This window comes from Phocoena phocoena, chromosome 15 (genome assembly GCF_963924675.1).
Source record: "Phocoena phocoena chromosome 15, mPhoPho1.1, whole genome shotgun sequence".
In the NCBI taxonomy this organism is placed as follows: Eukaryota; Metazoa; Chordata; class Mammalia; order Artiodactyla; family Phocoenidae; genus Phocoena; species Phocoena phocoena.
The window spans coordinates 60397698-60411845 of record NC_089233.1 but is presented as its reverse complement, the minus strand read 5'-3'; the positions used below and the strand labels follow the sequence as shown (position 1 = coordinate 60411845).

Here is a 14148-nt window from a genome sequence, read left to right as displayed (position 1 = left end):
GGAGCCTATTTTACAGACAAGGAAACTGAGGCTCAAGAGGTGAATTTGTCTCTAGGACAACTGGAGCCAGGGTTCCCTTCTCTGTAAAAGGGGTGTGATAACTCCTCCTTCCTAAGTTTGCTGTGAGGATTAAACGAGTTCAATAAAGCCTTTAAGCCTTTAGTAGGGTCTGGCACACAGTAGGTGCTCAAGAAATGTTGGCTACTATTGCTGTCGTTCTGCGAGGTGAACGTGCTCACCAAGGTCCCATGGCCAGCAGGTGTTAAAGCCAAGATTCACACGGAGGTCTGTCGAAAGTGATTCCCCCTCACAACCACAAAATAATAACAATAATAGTAATGGCAGCAACAACAATAATAGTAACACCGTCACCAGCATTTTCCACCCCATGCTGTAGCTCTAAGATTGTCAGGTGGCAGCACCTGCCCCGTGCCCACACCCGGGGCCACTGGTGCCGGTGCCTCCTGCCCCGCCCCCGCTCCCTCCCGGGGGACAGGTTGGCGGCCCGCACAACCTCCCGCTGTGGGCGCCCCCAGATCCCGCCGTCCGGGGAGCCCCCGCGGGGGAGGAGAGCCCGGCTCCGGGGCTCTGGAAGGAGCCGCGCGGCCTGGAAGACATTACACGGCTGTCGGCCGGGGGGCGTCGCGCGGAGTTCCGGAGGGGGTCCCGGCGGCAGCGCGCCGGGGGAGGGGACGGCCCCACCACAAAGCGCGCTTTGTTCTGCGCTCCCCCTGGGAGCTGGAACCAATGGATTGGCGGCAGCTGAGGTCATCTGTCAGGCAGCGCCGGGGGGTCAGGCCCGGGGAAGGGGCCGCCGGGGAGGGCGGGGCGGATGGGCCGGCGGGGGGTCCGTGTGTGCGGCCGATTAACCCGGCTGCGCTCGCCAGGCCTCTGCGGCAGGTCGCTGCTACGCTTCGGGCCTCAGTTTACCCATCTGTCCAACAGGGAAGATAATTTCCTCCCTATCCACCTGTCGGGACGACTGCATCCGGTACGGAAGTGATGATGATGGTATGATGATGGTGGTGGTGGTGGCCTTTCTGTAATGAGCACTCCCTATGTTCCTGCTCGACAGAAGATCTGGAGTCGGGATGCGAACCCCAGAGGCTGCCTGGGAACATGGAAGCAAATGTGGCTTGTCTGGGAGGCAGGGAGGGATGCCTTGCAGCCCCTATCCGGACCAAGGCAGTCAAGGCCTCTCCCTGGTTCCCAGCTTTGACCCTGGATGCCAGACTTGGCCTACCTTTTGCCAGGGCTGACAGGTGGAGCCGCCCAGACCTAGCCCAGGGAGCCTCTGGAGCTCATCCTTGGGGGCCCCCTGGTCGAGGGTAGAGTAGGGCTGCACGCGCCCACCCTCTCCAAGACAGGTGTTTTTTTCTGACTGGAGACAGATCAGGGTCTGACCACTTTAGCCTCATAAAACTGATCCCATTTATTAATTCATTCACACCCCCATCTGCACACCCCCTCAGCATTCCTGTCCACACGATGAGACAATTAGGATCCTAACCATTCGATACAGGGCCACCTGGGGGATGAGGCCATCGAATCCCCAGAAATTGCCCGAAAGATTTGTGTGTGTGTGTCTTTCTGGAGAAAGGGCTCACGGATTTCTTTCAGATTCTCAACTGTGTTCATGACCCAAAACAGGTTAAGAAGCACCGGCTGGAGTGCAGGGACGGAAAGCTGCCCCCCAGACTCTGGGAAAAGCACTTGGAACAGCCAATCTGGAGAGCGATTTGCCAGCGCCTGTGCACCGGCTAGACGGTCCCACTCCTACGTACACAGTTGAGTGAGCACAGAGTTGATGGCAGAAGGTGTTCACAGCAGCAAATAACAGTAACCCCGTAAATGGCCATTAACAGGAGAATGACTAATACATGGTTATATACAGACCCTGGCATGCCATGCAGCAATTCAAAGAATGAGCTAGACCTATGTGGAATTTATTCATTTAACACAGTTATTGAATAACTGCTATGTGTCAGGTGGTTCTTGGCACTGGGCCTACGGTCATAAGACAGATCAGGTCCTGCCTCGAGAACTTACGTTCTAGTGGACGAGAGAGTCATAAACAGAAACAGAAGACAATTGCAGGGAGTGAGATAAATGCCATGAAAAAAATAAAACAGTGCAGCGATAAAATGATGGGGGAGGGGGCTGTTTTAGACAGTGTGGTCAGGAAGGCCCCTCTGAGGAAGCGACCAGAATGAGGGATACTCTGGGAGAAGAGCAGAGGCACTAATGGGGTGGATGGTAAGGTGCATCACCAGGGAAGAAATGTGATCTGCAAAAGAAAGTAAAAAAAGAAAACATTCCTTACTTATACGCACACACAAGCAACTACTAAGTCAGAAAAAGGTCTGGAAGGGTATACACCAAATTCATGAACATTGACAAGAGTAGGGAGGCACTAGGACTCATGGTGGGCTTCTGCTTGCTTCTCATATTTTATTTTGTTAATATTTAATTATTTAGCATTTTGCTATCTTAATGTTTAAAAGGTGAATGTATGCACATATAACTTGTGAAAATGAAATGTTAAAAAAGTCTACCGTGGTGAAAGGGTTGGTCCCAGGGCAGTAAGGGAAATAAGGGGTCCCTACACACTGCCTTTCACTGGACGCAAGTTCCCTGGGGCAGTAGTTTGTTTGGGGAGGGGACACACTTTTGGATCAGGGGGACCCCAGAAGAGGCATGTAGCTCAGCCTGGAGGATCTGGAAGCTTCTTGGAGGAGGTGCCGCCTTTGCTGAGCTTGAGACAATTTGACACAGCACACCACCCAGCGTAGAGACCCTAGTCCTAAGACAGGCCTGGAGAGGTCATGATGTGTACAAGGCCACAGAGCAAGATTGGACAGGTAAGTAAACCTGAAACTCCAAACTCCCAGCCAGGTCTCCTTCTCCTACCTGAAGCCCTGGCTTCTCTGGGCCGCTGATGGGCATCCCTCACAGCCAGACACCTTCCATCCATCCCCTTCCCACAGCAGTTGCTCAGTGGGCTGGAGGCCCAGCCTAGCTCGGGCAGGCCAGAAAGCAGCACCACCTGCTGGCCTAAGTGGGAAATGCAGCTCTCAGCCTCCACGGAGAGCAACCAGCAGGTTTCACCCTTCAAAACCCAGCTCCTCTTCCTTAAGAACGACAATCGCTCCCGCTCCAAGTGTGTTGTGCAGCCTCCTCCCAGTGCCTAGCAGTATGCCTAGCGCTGCCTCCTTGGGCCTTACCTGTATGAAGGGAAAGTCCTTTCAAGAAGGGGTAACCACTGTGCTACTCTACCTCAGTGGGTGCAGGTGTCTTACATGAAACAGTGGCACCTCATGACAGCGGCTTACAAAGCATGCCCTCAGCTTCCTCACCCTCACTACAAACCTCAGGGGTAAAGTCCATTAGACGGCTTGGGAAAAGCGCCAGGGAAGGGCCTGTCCAATTTCATATGGAATTGGTGCACAAGCTGGTTCCAGAACGTGGATCTCCTGGGACCCAGCTCTTTCTTCTCCGTTGGAGGTGAAGGGGGCTGTCACCGTATTTGAAAATAATTGATGCTATCTAGATCAGTGGTTCTCACCTTGCGGTCCCTCAACAGCAGCATCAGCATCACCTGGGAATTTGGCAGGAAAGCAAATTCTCAGGCTCCATCCCAGACCTTCTGAATCAGCAACTCTGGGGGTATGGTCCAGCCATCGGTGCTTAGCAAACCCGTCTGAGAGCCTGAACCATTGGTCTAAAGCAATTATGCCTCCCTTTTTATTAAATAAATTTTTATTTGGGAATGATTTTCAATTTACAGAAAAGTTGCAAATATAGTACAGATAGTTCCCATACACTCTGCACCCAGCCTACCCCAATGTCAACATTCGTAAAATTATCTAAAATCCAGACCTCATTCAGATTTCCAGTTTTTCCATTAAGGTCCTTTTGTTGTTGTTTTTTCAAGATCCAATCCAGGATATCACACTGCATTTATGACTACATACCTTTTAAATTCCATTGGTCACCTCAGTCATCTTTCCCTGGGACAGAGAATGGGTGGGAAAGCTGTTGTCTTTATTACTGAGCAGGAGAAACTGAAGCTTGAAAACAGCAAGTGACCTAGTTCCCTTAGCAGGGCAGTGAGAGCAAGGCCCGCCTCACTCTGCACCCTTCCCCTATCTCTTCCCTTCCCCCCAGGACTCTAGGATTTCAGAAGTCCCTTTGGAACATCCCACCTGGCCTACCCATGCCCCCTAACCCACCAGTACAGATGATGAGAGATGCCCCTCCTAGAGTGGGCCCAGCCCCGGGAGAGACCACCCACTGCCCCATCACTTCCTTCCCTCTGCAGGGTCAGGACAGTGTCTAGTGTCTTAGTGACCTCAGCCTGGACAGAGCAAGGATCTGTACAAGAGAGAAAGGAACAGTGAGAAAGAAACACTGTTATTTGCTTATCCAAAGTCATCTGTGATAGGTGGAGAAAAATGCCATGAATCCTTTGTAGTTTCTCCAAGAGGTGTAGTCTGTTTCCCCATCCCTTGAATCTAAGCAAAACTTTTGATGTGCTCTGACCAGAAGGACTTAGCAGAAGTGACATTGTACCAATTCTGACCTAAAACTCAAAAAAGCCTTGGAGCTTCTCCTCTCTCTCCCCCTTCCTCTTCCCCTCCCTCCACACACACACACCTCCCTCCCTCTCCCTCTCTCTTTGAGCCCTGATGATATCATGAAAATAAGCCTGAACTAACCTGCTGGAGAGGACACATGGAGGAAAACCAAGTCACCCAGCCAATAGCCTACCTACTGCCAGACAAGTGAGTCAGGCTATCCGAGACCATCCAGCCCCATCTGGGGTGACAGCTGATTGCATACAACCCCACGAGTGACCCCAAGCAAGATCAGCAGAACTGCCCAGATGAGCCCAGCCCAAATTGCCAACCCAAAGAATTTTAGGCAAATAAACAACTTGTTTTTAGCTGCCAAGTTCTGGAATGGTTTGTTGCACAGCAATGGCTAACTGATACACAATTCCTCACTTCTCTCTTGTTAAGGGGATTCCAATATTATTTAGGAGGCAGTGTGCCAGTTCTAGGAGATGGGATATGATTGATTTACTAAACTGTGACAGCTGTGTTCCTGCCATCTTAGCTTTCTTTGCAGCTAGGGGTGGCAACTGTACCTGGTTTGGGCCAAGAAGACCTAAGTAGAAATACACAGGGGAACAGAGCAGGAAACAGGCCTCTGAAAAAGGCCTGACTTTATGATAGAAGTTGACAGGTCCAGCTGGCTGGGCCCTTCTTCCTCCCCAACTCCGCTCTTCCTTGAACACAGTCATGATTGCTGGAGGTACAGCAGCCATCCTGTGACCATGAAGTGACATGCAATGTGGGAAAGGCCGAAAGGATCCCAGAGACGTGTGCCATAACTTTGCTGAGTTGTTAAACCAATACCATTAGCCAACTGTCTCCGGAATTCATGCTATGTGGAAAAACAAACTTCTCTGTGTTTAAGCCACTGGAACCTAGGCTTTCCTTTACTTGCAGATGAATGTATTCACACGATATGATATATAGAGACAGAAATGCAAAAGGATCCTTGTCCTTGGGAATCTGGAGCCAGCAGCACGTGACTCTCCAAGCCCATCACCTTTCTCATCTCACCCTCTCAATAATCCCTCAAGAGCAAACACACGACCCATTCTCCCCGAGGTGCGAAGTGGGGCTCCCACACTGTTCAGTCATGAATCCAAGGTCTTGCAGCTAAGAAAGAGGGTGCTTCGAGTTAGACCTGCCCCCCAGGCACAAAGACAATGCACCCCTGCTACACCTTCGCATGGCTCAGCCCACTGGAGGCCAGGTGCGTCTTCCGGGTTCGTGGCAGTGGTGGTAGGTGCCAAGGAGGCTGTTACTGCAAGTCTGGCGTGGAAGCACCCAGGTACACCCTTAGGTCCGAGAGGGTGGACTGGACAAGCTTGGCAGGGATGGTTTCTCGCTGCAGCTGCTGGTAGGCTGCATAGCGGTGGCAGCCCCCAAAGGAGTAGAAGTAGTCACCACCCTGAGCCCCTTTGATCCAGAGGACGTCGATGGGGGGCACGCTGTCTGGATCCTCCTGGAGAGAAGAGGGTGCAAGGTGAATGAGCGTGGCACAGTGCTGGACAGTTTGCAAAGCAGACTTTATTAACCTGGGCTGAGCTCCTCCAGGTGCTCACGCTGGCTCGTGCTGGCTTGTGAGAGGCAACTGTTACACAGAGGCAACTGTGAGTTGGTTGACAAAACCTTGGTAGCATGAAAATCAGCCACAGTGAGAGTATTTACACCAGGGAAGTGGGCAGATGCTACAAATCAGGGCTCCCCCAGGTTGTTAACCATTCATCAGACCACATGTATATTATCTGTCACTGTTCTAGACTCTGGGAATAAGGTACAGACACAGCCCCTGCCTTCATGGGACTTTGGTCTAGTGGGGCTGATGGAATGGAGAAGTGAATGTTGGAGTGATAAATGCTATGAAGACAGTAACGCAGGTTGACATGACAGGGATGGGGGTCCACAAGGCCTCTCAGAGTTGACAGTGGAGCAGAGACCTGAACACAGAGCAGTCCCCTGGGGAAGATAGAGAGGGGGAGTCATTTAAAGAAAGAGCCTGACTGCCAGGTTCAAATCTCAGGTCTGCCACTTAATTGCTCTGTGACCTTTGGCAATTCATATTTGTGCCTCAGTTGCCCGATCCATCAAATGGGGATGAAGATGACACACCCACCTCATAGAACTGTTGGGTTTAGTGAGTTAATAGACATAAACTGCTTCAAACAACACTTGGCACATGGAATGTGCTCAATAATACACACTGTGTATTAGCCGTGGGAAGGGCATTCCAGGCAGAGCGAACAGCAAATGCAAAAGGTCTGAGGCCAGAACAGGCTCACTGTATTGCAGGCAATGGCAAGGAGGCCAGTGCGATCAGAGTGGACTCGGGGGATTGAGAAGTAGAAGAGGTCAGAAAGGTAGCAGGGGGTAGGCCCTGGAGCATTTTATTTATCTTATTTTTTTCTTCTAGTTTTATTGAGATATAATCAACATACAGCACTATATAAGCTTCAGGTGTACAACATAAATGATCTGACTTACAAACATCATGAAGTGATGACTACAGTAAGTTTAGTGAACACCCGTCATCTCATATAGATACAAAATTAAAGAAATGGAAAAAAAATGTTTTCCTTGTGATGAAAACGCTTAGGATTTTACTCTCTCAACAACTTTTATATATAATGTACAGCAGTGTTCATTATGTTTATCATGTTGTACATTACATCCCTAATGCTTATTTATCTTATAACAGAAGTTAGTACCTTTTTTTTTTTTTTTTTTTTTTTTGTGGTACGTGGGCCTCTCACTGTTGTGGCCTCTCCCGTTGCGGAGCACAGGCTCCGGACGCGCCGGCTCAGTGGCCATGGCTCATGGGCCCAGCCGCTCCGCGGCATGTAGGATCTTCCCAGACCGGGGCAGGAACCCGTGTCCCCTGCATCGGCAGGTGGACTCTCAACCACTGCGCCACCAGGGAAGCCCAGAAGTTAGTACCTTTTGACCACCTTCACACACTTCTCCCTCTCCTTACCCCCCTCCCCCCCCCAGTCAATCACAAAGCTGGTCTCTTTTCCAAAGAGTTTGTTTGTTTATTTGTTTTTGAAATATAATTGACCTATAATACTATGTTAGTTCCTGGTACACAGTGATTGGATATTTCTATACATTTCAAAACGATCACCATGATTAAGTCTAGTTAATCATCTGTCACTACACAAAGATACTACGTAGTTATTGACTGTATTCCCCACACTGTACATTTCATACCCATGACTCATTTACTTTATAACTGAAAGTTTATACCTCTTAGGCCCTGGAGGAGAGTGACATGATCTGAAGAACATTCTAGAAAGTTGTCCTGGGAAAGCAGGCTTGGTGAAGTGGACAAAGGCAAAAGCAGGGAAGACAGAGGTGAGGCCTCAGCAGGTATTCACCAGAAGTGGCTGTCCTGGGTGAGGGCATGGAGGGGGTCAGGGAGAGGTAGACAGGTTTGGGACATGTTTAGGGGGAAGATCCCGGGGGAGAGGTGAATGTGAGGAGAAGAGAAGGAGGAGAATATGAGTTGACTTCCTGTTACGGGCCTGAGCATCTAGATGGAGAATGGGTAGTCCTCTATATAGGGAAAGGCTGGGGCAGGGAGGGATGGGGTAGGGGGGAGACCGGATTAAGTGTGAGCTGCTAGAAGACCTCCCACCACGGGCTCTCGGGTAGTCTCTTATTAGGCTGCTTCGATGGATTCATTATTCCATTTATCCTCGAAATGATTTTCAAGCAGTAAGACCCAGCAGTTGTAAGCTGGGGCTATTGAACCAGGCACACCTGAATTTGAATCTCAGCTCCTACCCAGAGCAGTGGGGTGGGGGGTGGGGGGAGTGTGGGCAGGGGTGGTAAGCAAGCACCCTTGATATTGGGCATTGTTCCTCATCTGCAAGATGGGAACAGACACCCTACAGGCTGCTAATGAAGTCAGGGAGCTGATGCAAGTGAGGCGCGGAGCACAGCTTGCCCGGCAGTGGAGCAGCAGAGAGAGGCAGCTGTGCCAGGTAGGCCTTGTGCTGGCACCAGAGGTGTGACGATGGATGGGCAGAATAACGGTCCCCAAAGATGTCCATGTCCTAATCCCTGGAGCCTGTGAATATGTTACTCACATGGCATAGGAACTTCGCAGATGGAATTAAGTTAAGGAGCTTGAGATGGGGAGATTATCCTGGGTTATCCAGACAGGCCAAATGCAATCACCAGAGACCTTAAAGGTGGAAGAGAGAGGAACAAGAGGAGGTCTGATGTTGCTGGCTTTGAAGACGGAGGAGAGAGGTCATGAGCTGAAAATGTGGGTGGCCTCTAGAAGCTGGGAAAGACAAGGAAAGGGATTCTCCCCTAGAGCCTCCGGAAAAGAATGCAGCCCCACTGATATCTTGATTTGAGCCTAGCGAGACCCATTTTGGTTCTGAACTATAAAATAATAAAACCTGTCTTTGTTTTAAGCCACTACGTTTCTGGTGTTTGTTACAGTAGCCATTGAAAACTAATACAGAGCATATCGTTCTGGCTTGGAAGACAGGTGTCTGAGGCAATTACAAGCCAGTAGGATCAGAGGTATGCTGGTGGGCATGCAGGTGGCTGGGGGCCCACAGGAGGCCCCTAACCCAGCAGGGGCTGTCAGGGAAGACACTGACACTGACAGGAAGAGCAAGAAGGAGTCAGAAACAGTAAGGAGATGAATGAGTTTTACTGGCAGGGGAAAAGCTTGTGCAAAGGCCCAGGAGTGGGAGAGTGCATCCCTGGCCAGATCCATCACAGACAGCCAGGCACCGTGCTAGTGTTATGGAAACAGTCAAGACAGGACAAAATCCCTGCTCCTGTGGAGTTCGCATGAGACGGGGAGGAGAGACAGTAAAACACAAACAAATGTAGAATATAACTCAGGTGGACATAAGTGCTTCAAGGAGAAATACCTCAGGTTAGGGGGAGAGCTATAGAGGCCTGGGCTGATGGGAAGCGGGCACCTGACCCAAACGAGGGAGCAAGCCCTGTGGCTACCTGGGAAGCAGTTCCAGGCAGTGGGAACAGCAGTGTAAACTCTAGAACTGAAAGACAATCGGGCTACCAGTAGAGGTGTTTGGTAGGTCACACATGGCCACCTTCCAAGGGTCTGGGGGAGGGGGACAAGATGCCATGCAGGCCTAACCTGACACACATGTCCCCTCCTTCCCCCAAATTTTCTGCCAGCATCACCCCAGCCTTCTTGAGCACCCTCTCTGTGATGCAGCTGACTCTGTCCTCCCCAGTTCCAGTTCAAACAAGGCCCTCCCAGCAGCCAGGACACCCCCAATCCCACTGCCACTGCCTGAAGTGACCACATAGGTTATCTCAGGATAAGGTGGTGGCCATGCATCTGGGCACGGGGGACAGGCTGTGCCACTTTCTGAAGTGCCTGACCTTGGACAAGGTGCTTGAATCCTCTGTGTCTCATTTCCTCGTCTGTAAGAGGAACAGTAGTAGTATCTACCTCATAGGGTTGGCATGAAGAAGCTCAGGCACTTAAAACAGCTCCTGGCCACTTCAGGTACTATATAGGAATCAGGATCGTTATTTTAATCATCTCCAATCTCCCTGCTCAATGACTAAATAGAGGCCCAGAGAGGCCCAGCCACTTGCTCAAGGTCACACAGCGAATGCCGTGCTCCAGCTGAGACTGAACCAGTCCCATCTCGTGTCCAGCGCGACCTCCCTCCTTCGAAGCCCTCCCAGTGGCCGGCTTCCCCCGGGCCTCACCCGAATCGTGTCCACGAGGCTCTGCACCTTGGCTGGGTCCAGCACAGACGGCAGCGGCCGGATGAGCACGCTGAGAGGCACGTTGTGCACCGCGGTGATACAGCCCGAGTGGATGCTGCCTCCCTGCACGCCGCCGCTCTGCCCAGCTCCCTCGGGCGCCCCTCGGCCAGCTCCGGCTCTGCCCAGGGCTCCTCCTGCGCGAAGACCCATCACGCAGCCGCCGCCGCCTGCGCGGTCTCGGGACGCGCCGCCTACTCTCAGGTCTTTAACCCCGGCCGGGCCGTACCATTCCGCGCGGGCGGCGGGGGGCACAGCCACACAGCGCCTCTCTCCCCTGGCCCCACAGTGGTCTGGCCCACCCCGAGCGCCCCTGCGGGACCTTCGCTCGGCTCTCCTGGCGTTGCGGGACGCGTGCGGAGCTCTGGCTCTCCGCTGGGGGGCGCCTCGCCTCCTCCCCTTTGCCGCGCGGCGTCCCGGGAGTGGAAGCGCCGGGGAAGGCTGACTCAGGGTGAGTCTGCAGGTCGTGGGGCGGGAGGGGCGCGGGTGGCGCACAGTTCGGGGTTAACTCAGGGTCACGGGGGGCGGGGGCGGGGGCGGGGACAAGGGTTGGCGGGGGCTGGACCTGCCCAGCGAGGGTGAGTCGGCAAAACCTGGCTCTTGGCTGCCCAGCCTTTGGATCCCTAGCGGTAATAGTCGTGGAGGTGGTGATAATACCAATGACATTCGAAATACTACGAATCTGCTGAATCTGGTGCTGTGTCAGGCACTGTTCTAAACACTTTGCATGTACATTAACTTATTTCAACCTCAAAACAACCCTACAAGCTAGGTATGATTATTATTCCCATTTTACAGATGAGGAAACTGAGGCACAGCGAGGTTTTTTTTTAAGTGATTTACCCAAGGTCATGGAGCTAGTAAGTGGCTGAACCAGGGTTCAAATCCAGGCAGTCAGGCTCCAGAGTGCTCTCTCTACCCATGGCTGGTTGCCTCGGTTTAGCAAAAGTAACTGTAACAAGGAGCCTTTTGGAATCATGTTGACAGTGTGTGGGCACTGCCCTGGAGTTCCACAATAATAGTCTCGTTGTATCCTCACAGCGCCACTAGGAAGTAGGTGTGATTGTTGAAGCACTTGTCCAAGATAGGGCCGCTGAAAATGAAAGATTATCTGAGCTCAGAGTCCCAGGCCACTAAACACCTGCTTACAGATGAGGACATCAAAGCTGCAAGGGGTGGTGGTGATGACTTAGGTCCAAACATGCTGATTGCCATCCCCACTCTTCTGTTTAAAACTCTCCATCCCCTTGAGCCCAGGTTCAGCACCCAGTGTCCTCTGGAGCCAGAGGAAGGTAGGCTCCTGGTTTAAATCTCAGGTGTTTATCAGCATCTATGGCACCATTACGGCTTTGGCACAGATTGACCTGGGTTCAGATCCCATCTGGCCACTCACTAGCTGTGTGGTCTCAGGCAAGTTCTTTAACCTCTCTGAGCATCAGCCTTCTGTAAAATGGTTGTGAGGAGATTGTGAGGACACTCAGAGATAATGGCTGATAGAGGGCAGGGTTGGGGGTAAATCAGTGCTTACATAGTGGTAATCAAGGAAGGTGACTGGGGTACTTTCCTGGCCTTCCAGTGGTTAAGACTCTGCGGTTCCAATGCAAGGGGCATGGGTTCGATCCCTGGTCAGGGAATAAGATCCTACATGCTGCGCTGTGAGGCCAAAAAAAAAAAAAGTAAGGTGACTGGTTTCATTACAGACACCCAGAGTGCTGAAGAGGCTGTGTTGACTGAGAGCACCAGGAAAGGTTCCCTGGAGGGGTGGTATTCACACTGGAAAATGGCTTGGTCCTGGAGAGTGAGAGGGAAGGAGCAGGTGATGGTTTAGGGTACAGGATCTGGAGTCACTTGAATGGCATGGATTTAAATCCTGGCTGCATCACCAACTAGCTGTGTGACGTGTGTGTGTGTGTGTGTGTGTGTGTGGTGGGGTACTCAATTTCTTTGTGCCTCGGTTTCTTCTCTCAATTGCCAGGGAGAGTAAACATAAAGTGCTTAGAAAGGTACCTGGCATATAAAACGTGCTGAATAAAAGGTAGATAGGAGGGATATTCCAGCTAAACAGCTTGAGCAAAAGCGGGGAGGTGGCACAGCCCCAGACCTGGTTGAAGACAGGCAAGTCTGGTTTGGTGGTTCTTCTCACCCTGGTTGTCACATGCATGGGGAATGCATACTCGCCTTCTCAGCTGGAGAAAAACCAGAGAAGTTATCCCTGGGCGCGGGCTGGGTGGTTGTTGCACTGGTCAGTTGCGGACACTTTCTGAAGCCTCTGCAAAATGGGGTAAAGTTGTTGAGTGTGATTTGGGAAGAAGCACATAATAAGTGCTCTGTGAACTGTGCAATACCCCATTTTGCTGTTGAAGATCATTCATGTTGGGTTTTTAATCTCTTGCAAACCTTGGAACGCTGAGGCCATTATGAATTTGACTTGAACCTTACTCTTTCTGCAGTTCCACAATATAACCCCTCTGAGCACCTAAACCATACTTTGTTTCAGGATGTAGAGCTAACACCCACACCTCAGTCCCAGAATTATTGAGAATTAGAGAATTTCATCAAGAGGGAGATTGTCCCTCTTAGAACCACTTCCTAATTTCAGAAAGTAAGAAGAGGCAGGGGGAACAGCTTCTAGGATGGAAAAATGGAGATTTGTCCTGAATCTCTCATCGTGGTATGCCCAGTGAGACCCCCACTCCTGGCAACAAATTCTGTATATTGAGAGACCTATGATTCAACTCAAAATGGCTTAAGCATTAAGAAGACTTGTATTTTCACATAATTAAGATGTCTGGAGGTAGACATATCCAAGATTGGTGAAGAGGTAGTTGAACAATGTCAGGTTCTTTCCAGCGTTTTGTACCATCATCCTTCATATTCTGGTTTTTATCCTCAGCCTTGCCCCTCATGGTCCCAAGATGGTAGCTGTAGCTCCAAGCATCACATACAACAGCTTTCAAAGGTGGAAGTTAGGACATCGACATCCCTTTGTGCCTCTTTTTAAGAGTGAAGAAAGCTTTAGTAACCATCCCCTACCTCCCCACCCCTGCCCAGGAGCCTTTTCCTCATGTCTCATTGGCAAGATTATATCACATTTCCATGCCTAAACCAATCCCTGGCAAGGGGAGTGGAATTACCCTGATTGGCTTAGCTTAATTGGCATCCACCTCTGTGCTCAAGGGGGTTTACCCTCCCCTGAAGTTCATGGCCTCTGATCCCTGAACAGAACTGGCAAGGCCTGGTGCTACAACCTAGTTTTCCTGTATGGTTCTTGGGCAGACCCCATGGAGGGGGAGAATTGAGGGGAAAGCGGACCTGCCCAGTCAGCGGTTCTATTATATCGGCCCATTTGTCCCTAAACCAATGAGATGGAGATGTAAGCCTCGTGTTGGGATTAAGATGAGGTACCTTCCACTGAGGCTAATGTAAGCCTGGGACTGGAAGCTGGAGAAATCCTGGGATCTACACAATATCCTTTTGTTTTAGTTTGAATTCTCCTAAAAGTAGGCCCTGAGACTAGGGCTTGTGTGCAGGTAGTTATATTTGGGAGCTGCTCTAGTTATTATCACTGCAACATAAACTGATCCAAAATGTAGTGACATAAAACAACCATTTTATTATCCTCACAGATTCTGTGGGTCAGTTATTCAAACAGGGCACAGTGGGGACTGGTTGTCTCTTCTCTGAAACGTCTGGGCCATCAGCTGGGAGGTGACTCGATAGCTGGGGGTGACTTGACGGCTGGGGCTGGAATCATCTGGAG

The 14148-nt window shown here is 51.0% G+C and overlaps 1 protein-coding gene across 1 annotated transcript; it reads right to left on the bottom strand.

Moving 5' to 3' along the window:
• Positions 1 to 3728: 3728 nt before the first annotated feature.
• Positions 3729 to 10541, bottom strand: SRXN1 (sulfiredoxin 1). Its single transcript, XM_065893387.1, has 2 exons — positions 10332 to 10541; positions 3729 to 6078 (listed from the first exon to the last, which is right to left on the bottom strand). Exons 1-2 carry the CDS (start codon positions 10539 to 10541, stop codon positions 5875 to 5877), a joined length of 414 nt encoding a protein of 137 aa, XP_065749459.1. The 3' UTR covers positions 3729 to 5874.
• Between the last annotated feature and the right edge of the window lie 3607 nt (positions 10542 to 14148).